The following is a 19,527-nucleotide window of genomic DNA, read 5'->3' on the forward strand; positions in this document are numbered from 1 at the left end:
TTTCCAATTGTATATTACTCCAAAGTAACTTTTAATGCAGGTACACATTGAGCATTCCTAATGTTTGTGTAAATGATCTTGTAACTTTGGATGCTTTAGATGAATTGGATTAAGAATTTTAAGTATTGCATAGTCAAGAGAGGCTGGAATTTGACAAGGCCATATAATTGGTGTAAGTTTCCAATGCAAAGTCTGTGACATAGAAATGGGTTGTGGGCCTAAAGGAGATTTCAGGAACGACACAAATGAGAAACTGGAAATAGTTGTATTTTATTCCAGAGTAACTATTGAAAGTACTAACTGAGATTGACCATCTCTGAAATCTGGTAGCATATCGAATGTATCATCTGCCTTGTTGAAACAGTTTAGTGGTCAATAAGCATTTTCAAATGGACCCATCTTAATTATACGTATAGTGATTGCTATATTAAGAAAGGTCAACCGAAAGGGAATTATACTTAAATATTGTATGTGAATTATTTTTCCTATAGAATATCTTATTTTTGTAGTTCTTTTTTTTAGTTTTACAGTCTTGCTTAAGAAGCACTGAGAACAAGCAATATATATAGTGTGACCATTTATTTTCTTAAAATCAGTTTATTTTTCCTGTAGTATTTTATTGTATAAATCTAAATCTTTTGGGGCTAACGTTTTACCAAAAAAGGCTTATCTGGAGTAAGTTGTTTAAATAGAATTAAAACATGTTTTCAAGATTAAGCACTGTACAGTACCTTCAAGATGAGTACTGTACTTGCCTCCAGACACCTGTATTTCCAGGTGTTCAGTGGATTGATCACACGCCTACAGACCTGGGTTCAGGTCTTGCTCCCATAATTATTAGCTGTGTGACCTGGAGTAAGTCACATGAGCTTTCGAATCTGACATGAGCTGTCGTATCTCGACACAGACCTGGCTCTGGTGCCAGCTCCTGGTCTGTTTCCTTCCCTCTTATCGTGAATCGTGAGTTTAAGCCAAACAGCCGTTCCCTGCGTGGATAATTAGAACTTCAGAGTTTGCACAGAAGTGTGCTCCCCTGGAGAGCAGGGTCGCAGTTTTACCTCTCAGTTCCCTTGTCTGGTTGTGTGCTGCCGTACTAAGAATGGGTGCACCCTGCTTCAGTTGTTTGATTAGTGCAGCCTCGGGTTTGTTATGCAGAATCTTACATATGGTCCAAATGCATATAGCTACCGATGTGCGCATGTTTTTGAGCGTGTGCGTGTGAATTGCACAACAGACCTGCTTCCCTTTGATCAGTCCTCATTCTGAGTTTCTCGGCTTCACTCCTGCCATTTAACAAAAGATGTTAGTACTTGAGCACAACATTGATGCTAATTATGAATTATTTAATGCACCCCAGCATGTAATTCATTAAAAACTGGTTCGTTCTTGTTTCTCTTGCTTAGGTGTTAGCTCAGAACTACAGAAGGCTGTTTTTATTTTTCTTTTGCCAGACCCATCAATATATGCCATCTACTTTTCCAGATTAAAAATTACATTCCTTGTAAAACTGAGAATACGAAACCAGTCTCTTAGGACTGTTAGGCTGAAATAAAATTTCTCACATTTTGAGCATGTGGTAGGCCTTTATCAATGTTAGGTTCCTAAAAAATGACTAAGCTCTTCTTATTCCGCGTTTCTGATGGGCCAGTGGGGGCAACCGTGGTAGCCGCTCTGAGCAATGGTATCAACTTCACCATGGAGAGAAGGAACAACGTTTATTGACAATAGCAGCTATTATTTTTTCGGGTGCTCCATACGTAATCACATTTAATCTCCACTCTCATCCTGCGTGGAGAGCTGTATTAGCTTCGCCAGATGATGCGGCGCTGAGAGACAGTCCCCCAAATCGTTGGCTGTGATTACGAGGCTGCCTTCTGGCTCATGTACATGCTGGTACCGCTCCCGGCATGTCCTGCTCACTCTAGGAGAGGAGCAGTTGCTGCCGGGGTCACTCCCATTCTCATGGCAGAGGGAAGACAGTCATGGCAGAATTACTGATGACTTTTAAAGCTCCGATTTACAAGTGTCGCATGCCACTTCCACTCATATTCCCTGGACCAGAGAAGTCACTTGGCCAAAACTGCTGTTAGTGGGTGGATCTTTAATCCTGCAGGGGTCATGCAGGAAGGGGCTGGCGACGGAGGGAAAGCAGGTGTCTTGACAATAACACAATCTACCACGTTAGTATTATTCCATTTTACAGATGGGAAAATTGGGACTAGGACATGCTTGTTCACTTATTCCACTTCCACAGGGGAGGTGCTGGGACACAAACCTAGGTATCCTGTCTCATTCCGAAGCCCAGGCTGTTAGACCATGTTGCCTCTGCATTTTAAACAGAAAAGGAAAATGCATATGACATTTGCCTAGTACTTTACAGTTTACAGGTCACTTTCACACCCCTTGTTGCATTTAAACCTGACAACTCTGCCAGCCAGGCACAGCGGCTGTTATTATTCCCCCCTTTTCAGATGAGTCCGCATACACTCAGTGACAAGGTCCCACTTACCCAAAGTCACTTCTTTCCCCTCCAGCCTCCTTCTTTGGGGAAACCTACCGTCCCCTGAATCCTTCATTATGACCAAGAATTGCTACAAATAGGTTTTCGCAGTCTGGTTAATTTCCATTTCAATGAAAATTTTTGCCTTATTCTTCATACAGGGGTTCTACATAGGAATGTTAAAAATTATCCAATAATATTCTCCTGTCATTTCCTCTTTTTTTTTTTTCTGGTGAGGAAGATTGGCCCTGAGCTAACATCTGTTGCCAATCTTCCTCTTTTTGCTGGAGGAAGATTGTCCCTGAGCTAACATCTGTGCCAGTCTCTCTCTATTTCATATGTGGGACACCGCCACAACATGGCCTGACGAGAGTGTTGCATAGGTCTACGCCTGGGATCCAAATCCACGAACCCCAGGCTGCCGAAGTGGAGTGCGTGTACTCAACCACTATGTCACTGGGCTGGCCCCTCCAGTCATTTATCTTTTAATTAACTTTCACTTTGCCTCATACTTACAGAATTACAAGCAATGCTGCTCTCTAAAAATTGTTTATTTTATATATATTCCTAATTAAACAACCATCACATTATTTCCTCTAGTCATTAGCTCAAATATGGAAGTAGATTTAAACATGAAAACCCATATCAACGTTTCTCATAATTATTTTTCAAATTAGGATCAGCATGGACCCCTTGCACTTGGTTGAAAAGTCTCTTTGCATCTCTGGGCTCCCGTTCCATCTGTCTGTGTCTCTGTGTGTGTTTCTACATTTTTTTTTTTTTTAAGATTGGCATCTAAGCTAAGAACTGTTGCCAATCTTCTTTTTTTTTTTCCTGCTTTTTCTCCCCAAATCCCCTCAGTACATAGTTGCATATTTCAGTTGTGTGTCCTTCCAGTCGTGGCATGTGGGACGCTGCTTCAGCATGGCTTGATGAGTAGTGCCGTGTCTGTGCCCAGGATCCAAATGAGCGAAACCCTGGGCCGCCAAAGCAGAGCATGTGACCTTAACTGCTTGGCCACAGGGCTGGCCCCTGTTTCTGCATTTTTTTTTTCTTTTGTCTTGTGTGGTTTGTCCTTTAGAGCATCGATTCTTAAACATAACTATGCATATGAACCACTGGGAGATCTTAAAGGTTATGATGCAGCAGACTGGGATGGGGCCTGGGACAAGTACCCAGATGATGTCGATGTGGCTGGTCCCTGAACTACACTTGAAGCAGTGAGGTGTGGAATTCCCTCCCTGCGTTCTGGAATTTTGCTGACTGCGTCGCCATGGTTATGATTAAGATGTTTCTGTGTCTCCCATCTACTGGTGGGTAGGTCTGGAGGCTTTCATGGGTTCTGGTGAAGGCTCTACTTTTAAAGATCTCGACCAGTCTGGGATAGAATGCCACGAACGTGTTTCCTAACATTGCACAGAAAATGTTCAGTTAAACAGAAATACAGTTGAGTAAAAGGTGAAGGGAAGCTTTAAGTGAACTGTTTAAGGGAATTGCTGCTGATCCCATTTCTTATGTTGTGCTCTATTTTGACACGTCACATGACGCAAAATCCAGAGCAAGATCTTTACCACGCAGATTCTGTATTCCACTTCAAATTATCATTTGAAGGCCAGAAAGTGAAGTAATGAGATAGCCTGAGAAAAACTGCTTCCTCTCTGCTTATTTGGTAGCACATAATCCAGTTACTTTAATTCTTTTTCCCTTCCTATTGCTTCATTTACTTGAGTCTCCTGTTGGAAGTGTGAGCGTGAGATAGGATGTCCAGGACGAGTGTGAAGGATGTAATGCCCTCATCTGCATATGAGCTCTCTGCTCCTGAACCAAGGTGCTCATCAAGGGAACTTGTCATCTTCTTGTCATCTTCTCTTCCTTATGAGATTTAGTTCCCTACATGTAACGTGTAAAACACACACAGGCATACACACGCTCAGATTGATTGTACTTGGCAATTCCATCACCAGTAAGTGGGGCCAGCAAAGGCAGTGTCATGGCAACACAAGGACATGTTTCCCTGAAAGTTGCAGAACTTTATCTTAGTTAATTGGAGTTAAATAACCTATTGTTTCGTTTGTTTGGTTGGTTGGTTTTGGTGACGAAGATTGTTCCTGAGCTAACATCTGTTACCAATCCTCTTCTTTTTGCTTGAGAAAGATTGTCCCTGAGCTAACATCTGTGCCAGTCTTCCTCTATTTTGTACGTGGGATGCTGCCACAGCATGGCCTGATGAACAGTGTGTAGGTCCACGCCTGGGATCTGACCCTGTCAACCCCGGGTCACCGAAGCAGAGTGCACGAGCTTAACCACAGTGCTACTGGGCTGGCCCCTGTTTGTTTGTTAAATCTTGAGGTAATATAGGCAATGCAGCCAGTTAGAACTCATCTTTGAAAGATTATGTTTCAGAAAAGCTTAAACCATGTATTTTTCAGAAATTGTAATTAAAATTTATGATTTTTTTAAAGATACCATGAAATATTTAGAGAGAGATTTCTCACTGACAAAAAAACCTTTTCTAGTTTTTTTGTTATTAATGTCAAGATGGTGCTGTGGACACTCTTCCAATTTCCTATGACCTAGTTGCACAAATACGCTTTAAGTCAAGTTAGCTTGCATCTGGTTGGTATTCTTGTCTGCGAAGACTGGCAACGTATCTGACATAATGGGTTTCTCTCAGCTCTCTTATTTATTTACCTGGAAAGATAGAAAAAGCCAATACAGCATTCTTAGTTTCAAAGCTGGTTTCATGAAATAATCTGTTCAAATCACTTTGTATTTCATTCCCCCTGGGAACAGCCATAGACTTATAAACAACAAGCTTTACGTGAATTATACAGAGAGATAGGAAGGAGATGTGATCAGGCAGCAGGAAGACGGAGGGAGAGCCCGTGAACGGTTCTCAGCCCCACCGGGACGGTTAGTGAAAGCAGCACCCCCTCTTTGTAGATGAGTAGAATGCAGCTTAAAGGGATTAAATGACCAGATCAAGGCCACTCAGCCAGCCGTGAAATAAGTGTTGAATTTGTCTAAGTTCTTGCTTTGCATTTTACCTTATAAATATTCATATCCATGTGTGACTATAAACTTGTCTGGGAGTATTCAGCCACTGCTGTAGCCGCTGACACATCCTGACCACTTTCATACGTGTTCTCGTTTAATCCCCACAATCACCCAGTGAGGTCAATGTTGCATTTTCCTCTTTTAAGGTTGAGGAATATGACATTGACCTCTCCTGGGTCCTTCGTCCCCCAGCCACTAGGGGCTGTGCTGTCTGTCTCCAGAACCCCCACCCACTGGTCCATGAGATGACCCCTACCCTCACACAGCATTTTTTCGTCTGTAAATGACTGTAAAGGGATTTTATATAGTTATACATTTTTAGTCTTTTAATCAAACATTTAAAAAATTGTGGAGTTAATATACACACAGATATCAAATAGCACAAAAAAAAATCTTTCAGTGAAAAGAACTGACTCCTTCCAAGCAGTTAGCTTGTGATCACAGTAACCCAATTTTTGTCCAAAATACTAAATAATATGCTGTTATTTATTGATTTATCCACTTAAGCTTTATCTACTAACTAACTTAGCTCACTTTTAACTTCCCTTCTCCCTTCTGCTCAGGATGGTGATGACGCTAGTTTTTATTCTTTTATTGTTTACTTTTGTAACATTAAATAATCCACTTAAACCTCCATTTCTTTTTCTCTATGAAGCTCTTTTAAAGGTGAAGAGATTATCATCCCAACCTTTTCTTTTTTTTTTAATTTTTCTTTTTTTAAAGATTGGCACCTGAGCTAACAACTTGCCAGTCTCTTTTTTTCTTTTTTATTTTTTTTGCTTTTTCTCCCCAAATCCCACCCAGTAGATAGTTGTATGCTTTTAGTTGTGGGTCCTTCTAGTTGTTGCATGTGGGACGCCACCTCAACATGGCCTGATGAGTGGTGCCATGTCTGCGCCCAGGATCCGAACGAGCGAAACCCTGGGCCACTGAAGCAGAGCTTGCGAACTTAACCACTCGGCAACGGGCCTGGCCCCCATCCCAGCCTTTTCTTATACTTTCTCCCTTCCACCTTCGAACTGTCATGGATCTCTTCTTTAGCCTTTAAACAACCTAGGTTGATAACATATACATTCTGCTCTCTCTTTGTTAAAAAAACTTTTTTGTGGTAAAATAATATAACAAAGTTTACCATCTTAACCATTCTTTTGTTTTCTTTTTCCTTAGAGATTGGCATCTGAGCTAATATCTGTTGCCAATCTTCTTTTTTTTCTTCTTCTTCTTCTCCCCAAAGTCCCCCAGTACATGGTTGTATGTTTTAGTTGTAGGTCATTCTGGTTGTGCTATGTGGGACGCCGCCTCAGCATGGCCTGATGAGCAGTGCTAGGTCCGCGCCCAGGATCTGAACCAGCGAAATCCAGGGCTGCCAAAGCAGAGCGCACCAGCTTAACCACTCAGCCAAGGGGCCAGCCCAACCATTCTTAAGTATACAGTTGAGCAGTATTAAATACTCTCTTCTCTTTGGTAACTGCTATTAAATCTTCCTTGCTTTATCTGTGGGTTGTTCTGCAAAGTTTAAAGCAAATAAACAATGTTGATATTATTATGCTTTATTCAGAATCAATTAGTAGGCTGTCACTACATTTCTTTCTTTTTGGTCCCAGTGATTTCATGACTTCTATTCAATGGAGTCTGTTCCTAACATCAAATTCAGATGGATTCTCCTTTTGTACACAGCATAAAAATCATGCCACAGCTTACTTCACACTTTGCCCTCCTTTTTTCCCTAAAGTTTTTTTATTGCCTTGCTTTTGGGGCCATCTGATTCCCCATAGCCCCACTATCTTCTAGATTCTTCTTCCTCATTTTTTAAGGTGAAATCCATTTTCTTTTTGAAGTCTCTGAGTGCTTGTTTTGTATTGGAACTATGCCTTTTCAGACTACTTTTTGTTTTTAAGGGTGTTTCTAGTTGCCTTTCTTTTCTTACCCTTGAATTTTTTGTCTTATATCCCCACTCTCTCAGTCCATTAATTCCATGTCCCCTTCTTCTCAGAGACCTTCACAGAGGCTCCCATTCTCCGGCCTCATCCTGGACTGGTTATTCTCTGGGTCTGTTGCACAGCTGCCATCCTAGAACTGTCTTCCCTGTTCTCCTGAGCTTATCCACCATCTCTGAGACTCTAAAGCTTTCTCTTTGTGGGGAGGAAGGACTTGTAGGACTTGCACTGTCCTTTGGCCGCTCACACGTGTGGCTGTGCAGTTCAGGGCCCTGAGCAGCCATCAGAGTAGTCAGGAATTGATCTGAGAATGACTCCTTGGGCCAAAGAAAACCTAATGGGAGCCGCTAACCTCCTCCAGTCTCCTCGGTTGCCCTAATTTGTACGCTTCTTCGCTCGAGTCCCTCAATGCTGCTGCTGAGACCCTCGAATGGAAATTAGGTAGAAAGGCCGCACCTCCCCTTCAGCCTTGCTGTTCAGAGAGCTTCAATCCAAACTCAATTTCTTCATTTACAAAAAATCTTATGACCTCAATAAAAAAAAAAAAAAAGTCTTAAGATATAAATAGGCAAAGGCAGGAAAAGGGATGATAATCTTTTCTAGCAAAGAAGCCATTAAATTCTTCCTCGTCCCCATTCATCAAAAATTATATAATCTAATTAAAATTCTAAACCTCTGTAAGATTTTTAATTACTTGCTAAAGCAGTTGGCCAGATGGTTAAACATAATAAAAATAAGAACACTTTGAAAGGAATGAAGAAAATATCATCAAAGTTAACAGACGAGAGAAAAAAAAATTTACATTATATTGGATAGTTTACGAAAATGTTGCTCCCTTTTAAGAAGTGTGTTTCTTAAGCAGAGAGAAAAGTCACTTGATGAACTTCATATTACGGTGCTAGACTTACTGAAGATCCAACTTGACGTCACTTATTCATTCTCTGGAACAAGTGTGACTTTCACTCTGGATTTAAGAACAACAAATATGTCTGTTTACTTTTACTTGCCCGAAGAGGCCCTTAGGCCCTCATGTAATTAGAAGCATACTGAAATAGAAATAAGCTTAATAAGGACAGAATTCTGTCAAGGGGAATCTCTCTTACCTGATTTTTCACTAAGAATTTTGACTAATTCTTACTGGTCTGTGTATGAAAAGGCTTCCTATGGTTCTTTAACTCTGGACGTTAGGAAGACAGAGAAAGGTCTGGTGGGGCAGTCTCCATGGAGGCCCATGGCTAGTTTGCACTTGTAGGCAATGACCCTCAAGGATGCACAGTGGGTCTTTTTTTTTGTTGGGTTTTTTTTTTTTTTTTGGTGAAGAAGATTGGTCTTGAGCTAACATCTCTTGCCAGTCATCCTCTTTTTTTTTTTCCTCTCCAAAGCCCCAGTACATAGTTGTATATCCTAGTTGTAAGTCATTCTAGTTCTTCTATGTGGGACACCACCACAGCATGGCTTGTGAGTGGCATGTAGGTCCATACCCAGGATCTGAACCGGCAAACCCTGGGCCACCAAAGCGGAGCACATGAACGTAACCACTCGGCCACGGGGCTGGCCCCTGGGCAGTGGGTCTTAATAGTAAGCTTCTGTCCTCTTCAGCAAGGATCTGCTACTAACCGCTGTCTGAGCAGTCTGCTGAGGAGAGCCTCTGCTTCCCAGATCCAAATCCCCTGTGGGTGTCCACGGTGTTGTCACCCACTGTGATCTGGCACAAGTGGAGGTGTCCACTGTTGCTTCAGGGCTCTTACTTCCGAGTCTGTCTGCTGCGTTTGCTCAAGCCTGTGTTTCTGAGCGTGAGTTTTCCTTTCTTACTCTCGGGCCTGCTGCCTGGTGCCACAGTTCTCTCGCTCACCTGAACACACTGAATATGGTGTACAGCTCAGCGTAAACTCTGCTCCACTAGCTGTGCCTTCCATGCGTTGATATCTCTGGAAGGGATGTGTAAGTCTTTTCAGGAGGAGATTTTTTTTGCCACCTGGTGTAATATGAAGCATCCTGCACGCGACAGTAACTCTTGACATAACCGTTTAACAATTTCACACCTGATGAGTCTGCATTGCGGTTCAGTCTGAGACTCTTGTTTTACATACCTTTTTTTTTTCTTTTTGAGGAAGATTAGCCCTGAGCTAACATCTGCCGCCAATCCTCCTCTTTTTGCTGAGGAAGACCAGCCCTGAGCTAACATCCATGCCCAACTTCCTCTACTTGATATGTGGGACGCCTACCACAGCATGGCTTGATAAGCGGCGCCATGTTCGCACCCAGGATCTGAACTGGTGAACCCCGGGCGGCCGAAGTGGAACGTGCAAACGTAACCGCTGCGCCACCAGGCCGGCCCCTTTACCTGCTTTTGTAGTAAACTGTGTTAATTAGCGGCCAGAGCCAATTGGAAGGTGATTATAGCTAATAGCAAAAAAAAAAAAAAAAGGCTAATTATCTCTTCTTGATTATAATAAATACCGAAGGATGTAGTTAACCGCTTCTGTCTCCCAACTGTAAAAGTGGTTTTAATAGAAGAAGGGTAAAAATCAGTTTTCTGGAAAATTTATGGATATGGAATTATTTGCCCCTCTAGAATGTGGAATAAATGAAGAGTAAAGGATTATACAGAGGTCGTGAACCTCATCATAATGTCCTCGGGGGGCCAAAGTAATTGGAAAAAGCACTTAACTAAACATGAGCTCAGTTTCTCCCCTCTCCTCTCCTCGTGCTCTCACATCTAGGCAAGGTCTTTGGCCTTCTGGGCAAATTTCTTGTGGTGCATCGGTGCATAAAATGGATGAAAAACCAGGCCAATTGTAGAAAGAATTAATTTCAACTTGCGTAATGTAAGCTACTGTCCTTGAAGCAGAATATTCTCTCTCTCTCTTTTTTTGGTTAACACTCCAAATTGGGTTTGGATTTATTAGTGGACAAAGAAATGATTTCCAGCACTGTGGTGTTGGCCTCTGGGCCTTTGCACTGAACCAGCAGGTCTCCTGCTGAGGTTGGATGACCACCAGGTCTAGGGCCAGGTGAGCTCCTTGCTCCTCGAAGCCTGCCTTTCTCCTGACCGTGACGGTGGCAGATGCCCAGGAAGGGCCAGGTGACATCATCCGTGGCCCTCAGAGGTGCAGGAGGCCCAGGCTAACTGAGGTTGGTCCAGAGTGGGCCCTCTCTGTGACTCTGAGTCCTGCTGAGCTGCCACTCAGTGTCTGGCAGTTACACGTCAGGCTGCGTTCCTGTTGCCTTGTGGTGCATCTGCCGGGTGGAGAAGGAGCAACAAGTCTTTGTTACTGTGGGAACTGGGAGCTGAGGGCTCCAGCTCAGCCACAGAGCCTGAAACGAAAGTGAGTCTGGTATTCTCGGTGTGCAAGGAACTTGAGCAGACAAATTCAGTCTTGCTGGCTGTTAAGGCCGCCTGGTTTATCCTGCCCGGATGTGTTTCTCATTCCTTCACTCCCGGTGAGAAAGGCCTTCACCATAGCAGCCGCCACTCTGCCTTCTCTCACGGGCTGCCCAGATGGTCTTTGCTTTAACTTCCGAGTAGCAAGTAGAAATAATAGTATGGGTGTGGTAAGGACGGATTGCTCCAATTCGACTTTATTTCCTCAACATTTAACCCAGCGTCTAGCACCTAGTAGTCACTCTGGGGTTCTTTTTGCTGATTGGATGAAAACTTTGTAGAAGGTGAGGGTACTGACGAACGTCATTGGTGTTGACTTGTGGGAACAGTACTCTTGCCCATGCTGTAAGCACCGTTGAGTCAGTCAATTATCAGGGGACATGATTCAGAATATAGTGATTACAGTACTTTTTCAGAGTGAGGTTTTACCACAACCGAGACCTGCCTGCAGTTGAGGAATGCTGATGGTGTCCTCTATAGGGGGCGGGGCTTGACCCGGCAGAAGGAAAATGTGATGGTTTCCCAAGTCCTCAGGATCAGCTTTCTGGAGGCACCATGTGGCGTTTCAGAGGAGAGATTTTTTTCATCTACTAAGTAATTCTCCAGGACTTGGCGGTATGGGGTACTTCTGAGAGGCAGCAGGAGAGAAGAGGCTGTGGTGCCTGCCCTCCAGATGCTTATTAGCATCTGGATGCAATAAGGGAGAGATGCAAGTACCTGTGACCACAGTGTGATGCAGAACGTGGAAGGGCTTAGTCATTTAGAAGAGAGCAGAATCTGCCCACAGAAGGAGTTAGGCAAGACAACGAATGAAGGAGACGGGGTTGGGACTCCACCTTGAGGAGTGGATAGGAATTTAGAGGGTAGGGATGGGAGTGGAGAGACCATTCCAGGTGGAGGGAAATGCAAGAGGAGAAGAGGAGGAGGATGGGTTGGACTTGGGGAGCGGTGAGTTTGCCAGAGCTTGGACTACAAGGGGAACGAGGCCCGACCTGGAGACCCCTGAATGCCACCCCAGGAATGTGATGGCTCTCGCCTTCCTATCTTTTAATGTTATGTGGTAACACTACAACTCTTCCTTTCCTGGACAAATATAGTGGGAACAGAATAAATTCACAGAGAAGCTGCAAGTTCTTGGAAAGTTTTCTCTGGGTCATTTCCATTTGTGCTGGGTCCTCTCTTCATTCTCTCTCAATGCAAAAATGCAGTGACTGGTGAGGTAGTTGAGAGGCTCAGATAACATTTTGGCCCCTATGGATGCTATAGAATGTCACCCCTGGTTTGACAGATAGGCTTCAAAACTGGAGATCAATTAGTCCCACTTCCCCAGTCAAAATAAACTGGGCGTGTTCCTCTTCTGTGTGTTAAACAATTAGGTCTGAATGCTCTCCATTATTGGTTTGATTTAATGCGCTTAGATGTGCCATCTTGTTCTTTGTTCTAAGAGTTTATTTCTGATTGCAAATGCTCAGCCTAAGTTAACATTTCAGGAGACTCAATCATAACTTGAGGCTAGAAATTTGATGGAAGCCATGGCTGTTGTGTTTTTTTTTTTTTTTTAAAAAAAGACAATTTTGCTGCACTCAGGACGGTTTAGATTAAGGAACACAAACCCCTATTCAAACACAAGTCCCATTTCCTTTATTTGCCATTCCTCTGGGCGATGGTGACTTTTAACAAGTTTTCTAATTATTTAGGCCGTTGCCTTCCGAAGACCATATTAATTAACTCATTTTATTGAATCAGAGTGACTGTGGCATCCTAGGGGCCAATCTAAGAACTTTCCACCTGTTGGGTCATTTAATCCTCTTAACAACCATATGAAGTAGATAGTATTAGTATTGTTCCTATTTCACAGATGGGGCAGTTGAGGCTCAGAAAAGTGAAGTAACTTGCTCAAGGTCACACAGATAGTATCCATTGCATTTGAGTAGACATTCGAATTAGACGTTGTGTTTGGTGTGTTTGATGTCACCTGTGCGGAAAAGGATCAAAAGACCTTGTCTGAGAGGGTCTGCCGTGCTGTGCTCTGTGGCGGAATCGTCTTCTTGGGCCATTTTAATAGAGGCTTACTTTCTACGGTTTATGTCAGTAGTTGTCTTTCAAGAAACTCAGTATTTTAATTGACTGTTTGAAAGTGAACAGTTTCCGTGGATGTACAACAAGCACATATACCAACGTCCAGCCCTCCTGAATTATGATCTTTTTATGTCGGAAGATGTGGCTGTTGGTAGTGGCATTTCCCCAGAAGTATGGTAGTAACTATACAGTTAACAACATATGACATTTAGTGGCATTCTCTGTGTGCCTGGCACCCTGCTAATCACATCACATGATTATTTTATTTAATCCTCCCAACAACCCCATGAGGCAGTCCTGTGAAAATCTCCCTTCTACAGGTGTGGAAACTGAGGCCCAAAGAGGTTTGGTAATGGAGGGCAGGTCACACAGCTGGGAAGCAGCAGAGCAGGGATGTGACCCCTGGAAGTGTTTCCTGAGCCGCCAGTCTTGACCCCTGTGTCTGCAGCTTCCCCCGTGCGGTGTGACAGACCGCTGGCCCCTGCCCTCCCTCCTGTTCCCTGCAGCGTGCTCTCAGGGCGGCCAGCCCTGTTGTGCTACTGCCTCTTGCCAGGGATTCACAGCTGATCTGGATCAGTTTCCTGTAGCCGTTCTGCTTTGTGTCTTAATAGGATCCCTCTCCTCTCCTTCTCTGTATTGCAAGTATTTGAAGAGTCGGATTTCACTGACTCTTCTTCTATCATCGACCCTTACACCCAGCCTGAGTTCAGCATTTGCTGGCTGACTGAACGCCACTCCGCCCTGCTGGAGGGCAACAAGAAGACAGCACAGGTGTGCATGGAGCAGATGGAGCCCCGACCATGTGGATCCTGACATTGAATGTGGGAACTGTGTGGAGGGGAGTTTATGTTTATGCTGTCTCGTGAGCTGCTCACTAGGTGTCTTGAGAAGTCTCTGCACCTATTTATGATAACTTCCACTCTTAGTTTTAGGCAGTATTTTTCTCTACATGAAGCATAGCCTCCATTGTATGGTAGATGCTCAATAAGCATTTGGTGAATGCATTATTGAATGAGGGGCTGAATGAATGAATCATTTATTGCTTGGTTCCTTTGGTATAATGGCGTCCTAAAAGGCCCTGGGGATGCTCCTGCCCCTGCTGCTACTTGGGATTGTATTTCCTCCACCTGGCTCCTCCCTCCTTTGTGTGGGGCCTCTCCCCATCTCCCCCTGCCACCTCTCCTCTTCTCTCCCTCCTCCCTTCTCCCATATCAGTCCAGGAGCGGCTGGACAGGTGGTGGCAAGCACTGTTCTTTTAGGTGGTGCTACAGATGATGTTAGATTCTATAGTTTTAGAATAGAACTATTCTTTAAGGAAATTAAGGAGTTAAATAATCGGCTTTCGAGGGCTTCAAATCACCATGTATGATATGAACATAGGAACATGCATTCTGAGTCCTAAACAGACTGTAGGGCAGCCCACTGGGAACTGTGTGTGTTTGAGAAGCTCATATCACACAAGCTCATGCAGCGGAATCCGTTCCACGTCTGTTCTCACGACTGAGAACCACTTCTTGAACTGGTTGCTTTATTGAAATGCTGGATTGAAAATACGTTACCAGCTATAGATTCTTGGAGAGTTTTATTTTCCAGTTGGAGTTTATAATTATTACATCACGCCAATGTCAACACAAATAATCCATAATCAATCTATAAATCAAAATTGGGGTGAGTTTACCATGAGCCCACCCTAAGGACCATGTAGCCCAGAGAGTACCTTCAGGAAGGAAGAGGAAGCTCTCCAAAGAAGTGGGGTCTGCAGAGACGTTATATACAGTCTTGGAACAAAGAGCATACATCACATATGATAGGAACTCAGCAGGTCGATGGTCACCAGGTCAGTGGTCACAAGGTGAACACAGCAGGTCAGTAGTTAATCCTTAGTTTCTAGGAAGAGATGCTTAGCCTTAAGGAAATGGCATATGGGGGGAAGCTGCATCCCTATTTTTAAGAGCATCAGTCTTGTCTTTGGGACGTTGTAAAAGTTTAAAGCAGATGTACAATGCGTGCCCAAGAGTCCACGTCTTTTGGAAAAAACAAGGTCAGGCCAAATTATTTTTAAACCAAATGGCTTCCTCGTAAACTCCAGTATGTCCTATTGGTTGTCATTTATTCATCACCGGTGTCAGGGCAGGCTGTACATTACGTGGTTGTCCTTTCTGTGTCTTTGACAGATGTGTCATCCCCACACCAGCGAGCCTCCGCCAAGATGAAACCAATAGAAGAAGGGGTGGAAGATGACGACGAGGTCTTTGAACCCGTGTCTCCAAATGCGTTTAAAGGCCATCAGTTGCCTTGATCAGAGAGAGGAGTCAAGTTACCAAGATGGAAATTGTCTTGAAGAGATCCTGAAAAATACCAGCACTTTTTCACAGCTTTTCGGTTACTCTGTTTTAGTACATCCAGACGGGTGGAGTCTGAGGGCAGGAAAGTGAGGAGGATTTGAAAATGGGAAGGGTATTTTAGCTCTCCTGTTTATTGGTCAGCTTTTTAAGTAATTGTTTTACTGAGCCTTCTGACTAAACCTACTTCTATTCTGAGATATATATTTTCACAGTATTTTCTAGATATATTATCATTTTAACTTTAAAAACTCTTAGTGCTCTGTCGCTGCAAATGCTTTCACTTATTTTTCTGAGTTGTGGTTCATTTTCCTCACAGACGATTTTTTTCTCCACCATGGCAATGGGTTGTCCATTGGATAGTTTTAACAAACAATGTAAGTTTGACATTGAGGTTGAAGTAACAAAAAGCGGGCTTTCTTCCGTTGATTTTTTGGATGGAAAAGTTTAAAGAAAGATGTGATTCAGCTGGAGTATATTTTTCCTCCCAGGCCAGACGCATTAATTACTCCTCCAAATCACCTTATTTCTTTGCACATTGTGTAGACAGCTTGATGATGAGCCAAACTCATACGGCTTTGCTCACATTACCCTCGTATTATGCTATTTATAAACTGGTCTGAAACATAAGGCTGGAAAGCTAACAGAGGGAAACAGTTCTGAGTTCAGTGTCGACGTTTAGCAAAACTCAGCTTACGTGTGATTTGGAGCCACCTTGCCCACACACTCTAGGGTGAGGAACACTTGGAGTAGGGAAGATAGGAGAGTCAAGTGGCCAAGAAACTGTCACAGAATGACATGACTGTCAGAGAAGCTTCATCCTTCAGTTGGTGTTCTGAAGTTTCAGATTGTACCCCCAGAGCCATCGATGTCTCTTTAAAATGTGTGCCAGTACCCGGTGCCAGAGCTGTGAATGTGAAGACAGCTGTGGGGGCAGACAGTTCGCCACAGGCCATGCCATGGCCACCCAACCTAGATATTGCTGTGAGGGCCCTGGTTCCAGATCTCTGTTTTCTATTAGAATCATGTTTCAGGAAACGGTGGTATTTGGGAAATGAGAAGTTTGCTTAAACCCCCAGTCAGTCTGGCCCGTGTGACTGTGGCACTCCACGGGGTGAAGCCCATTGATTGGCTGTGCTACGCCGTGCCCCACTGATGTTTATTTTGTTCCATCCACTAGAACCGACTTTGAGTTAGTCCCCTCTTATATTAAATAGCTGAGAGAAGTTCCAAATGAAATTATTTCCAGGTGAACTGAGCCAAAAGCAGCATCTCTTGTCAAGAGGTGATTTCTGTTTAGAGAAGGTAAATAAGCTACTCTAGCGTTACCCCATATTCCTAAAGCCATTTTTTTAGCTAATTTTTTTGGTAATTTCACTTGAGTTAAATTTACACAGTGGATTACTCATTGAGAAGCCGTAGACTGGGAGTCCAGCTCTTAACGTCTTTATCAAATATTGGCTTGTTAACAGCACAGTGGAAAAGCTGATTTCACTTTCCTATGATAGTGGGCTCTTCAGTTTGTAAATTAGAAATTTGTTTTGGGGAAATGAAGCAAAGGTAAACGACTGAGGCTTGGCTTTAAGGTTGTCGAGCTCTATTAGGTTGAACTCTCTCTGTGCCTGGGATCATGTGTGTCGCGACAATGTAATGGTGTTAACACTGCCGTCCTTTAGCTATGGGAGTAAAGTCACACATGCAGAAGACTAATTTATGAAATCACTCTCTAGAGTAATTAGATATTACATCCTTCCCTGAGCAGAAAGTAAGTGTAGATGCTGCAGAGGCCGCGTTTTTAATATTCTCTGCATCCACAGAACCTTGGGGTCTCCATCCCGTGACCCATCTTCAGGTTTGTCTCACTTTGTGAGCCTCAGACAGCAGAGAGGGTCAACTGTGATGATCATCCTGGATGTGTTTGGAGGTTATTTTCTGTAGTGCTGGGAGCAAACATTTTTAAAAGCACACTGCTATAATTAGATGATATAAAGTCACTTACGGTTTTTATTAAAATATGTGTGTGCATGTGCACATGTGCGTCACAGTCACTGATAACAAAGATTGTAACCTCAAGATCAGGAATCTTAAAAGAGCCACTTAGCCTGAATGGGAAACATGAAACTATTTTTAAATACACACCTCGAAGGAAGACAATGAGATTCAGAGAAAAGAAGCCACAAGCCGCTGAGTAGCCCTCCCACATAGAGTTGACAGCAAAGAAGCAGATAGGAAAATAGAAAAGAGTTTTAAGTGTCAGATCTCCTATGGATGACTTTAAATTCATTTATACAAATGAACAAGTGTATCTTTGTATAAGGCACAAATACACAGACAAAAACCATGTTTGCTGCCAAAGCCGCCATAAGATGCTTCCTGTGTTTTTGGCACTCACTCAGCTGTGTGACCAAGCTTTAGAAAATGGTCTGCAAAAATCATTCTATATATAACCCCAAATCTACTAGGTTTAAATGTAATGATATCAAGTCCATTGTATGAATCTAGAGTCTAACATTTATACCAGAAAGTTTGTCATTTGTAATATTTTGAAAGCCCTCATAAATATTTATATTTATGAAGTAATAGCACAGACATTATATAGATTCTCGGTGAGGTTTATATATTGTAAATGGGTAATAATGGGTGCTATATTCATGATTTTTCAGTTACCATCCTTGGCTTTCTGGGATCTTTTCTGTTTCTCCCTGTGGTTCAGTCTCACTTTAATCACGGGACACCTTCGTGCTTTGCTCTCAGCAGTGTGTGCACTAGGAGACCCGCTCCGTGTCTGGTTCTCCTTCCACGTGTCTGAAGCTTTTCTGATTTTATAACTTGCAGCTGCTGATTCCTGCCTCCTGGGTCCTATCATGGCCCCAAAGACAAAGTCCCTTGGAGGGTGGAAAAATCTTTGGGGAGAGTTGATGTAATCTACACATTCTGCCCTGTCCCCCATGCACCCAGGTAATGTCTCCACCCTCCAGTGAAGATTGTCGTGTTGTGTGCGGTGGTGCCCAGCTGAGCACCTGGGCATGCGGGTCTATCCCGACCTCGCAACTCCGTGCCCTCCTCCTTACAGACCCCAGGGTGCAGCTCCAAGGGTTCACTGTAATTTTTTTTCATCCATTTCCTTGGTCATTTCTAAAGCTGCTCTGCAGAAACCTCTGACCTTGCCATGCCTCACTTTCCCCTCCCTTCTCTCTTTCCAACTCCAGTTTCCCAACCTCTTTTTCTAATTATCCCAAACTAAAGTTATTAGAAATTCCCACCGGCTTGATTCAAATTCCCAAGGATTTGAAAGGATAGGATTCTGTGCAGGAAACTCGAGGTTTCAGCATAATCACAGCTTTGGTTCTGCTCACAGGACAGCACATTTTCTCACTGATGGTAGCCATGCTTTGATTGTCACAGAACCCCAAATACCTGTGTATAACCACATATTGTGTCGTCTGAGACCTCCTTTTGAGTATACTATTGACAGGTTTTTGTTATACTTGCAACCTAGTTTTAAAGTACACAAGGATTTTATGAATGCCTTATACAGACACATTATTTATAGGAAACTCATTCTTTCTGTTTTTAGGTACCATTTACATGGATAACATTTACTTTATAATAAATTTACGTCTTGTCTGAATAGAGCCTTATGGTTTAAACTATCTTCATATATTGTCATTTGATCAAATAAATTTCTTACTTAGAAAATGTGTATTTTTTTAATTTCATTCCTCTTACAGGTAGTTGATTTCTTCAGTGACCCTCAGAGGTTGTGGGAATTGCTCTGGTTTAGGTGGTCTGAGCAGACCTGCAGAAGGGGTGCTTTTAATCAGTTCCACTTAATTTCAAAAGTCTGCCATCTTGGCTGCCTTTGGCCGTGAAAAGAGAGGGCCACGAGGCAGTGTAGACTGTTGACTGGATGCGGCAATGGAGAAGGCTTGAGAGCTTCACTGTGGGGATGTATAGACTTCAACTTTTTCTCCCACCTTCTTTGAACATTCCCTTCTAGTTTCATAAAGTTCAACAACACAAGGAGTCGCATGAAGGAGGCCAAAAATCTCCCCTGGGTCTATTCTGTGGTGGGCAAGAGGGACCAGTCTTTCTATTCTTGGAGAAACCATGTTTTCTTCCATCATCTATCCTAGCTATTGGGATGGTAACTTGTCAGCCCATCTCTTGGCCCTTAGTAAAGGTCCTTGGCACCTAACTTGCCACAATCAGCCCCAAGACTAGACC

The 19,527-nt window shown here is 43.1% G+C and overlaps 1 protein-coding gene across 2 annotated transcripts in view; it reads left to right on the top strand.

Annotated features, from left to right (window-relative positions):
• The window catches only part of BVES (blood vessel epicardial substance), a 38,533-nt gene extending 19,544 nt beyond the window's left edge, over positions 1 to 18,989 (top strand). For both annotated transcript variants that reach the window (XM_046674942.1, XM_046674943.1), the window contains exon 9: positions 15,133 to 18,989. In XM_046674942.1, the coding sequence (XP_046530898.1) occupies positions 15,133 to 15,257 (125 nt within the window). In that variant the 3' untranslated portion in view covers positions 15,258 to 18,989. The remainder of the gene's footprint in view (positions 1 to 15,132) is intronic.
• Positions 18,990 to 19,527: the final 538 nt, after the last annotated feature.

Source organism: Equus quagga, chromosome 11, assembly GCF_021613505.1.
Source record: "Equus quagga isolate Etosha38 chromosome 11, UCLA_HA_Equagga_1.0, whole genome shotgun sequence".
Taxonomy (NCBI): Eukaryota; Metazoa; Chordata; class Mammalia; order Perissodactyla; family Equidae; genus Equus; species Equus quagga.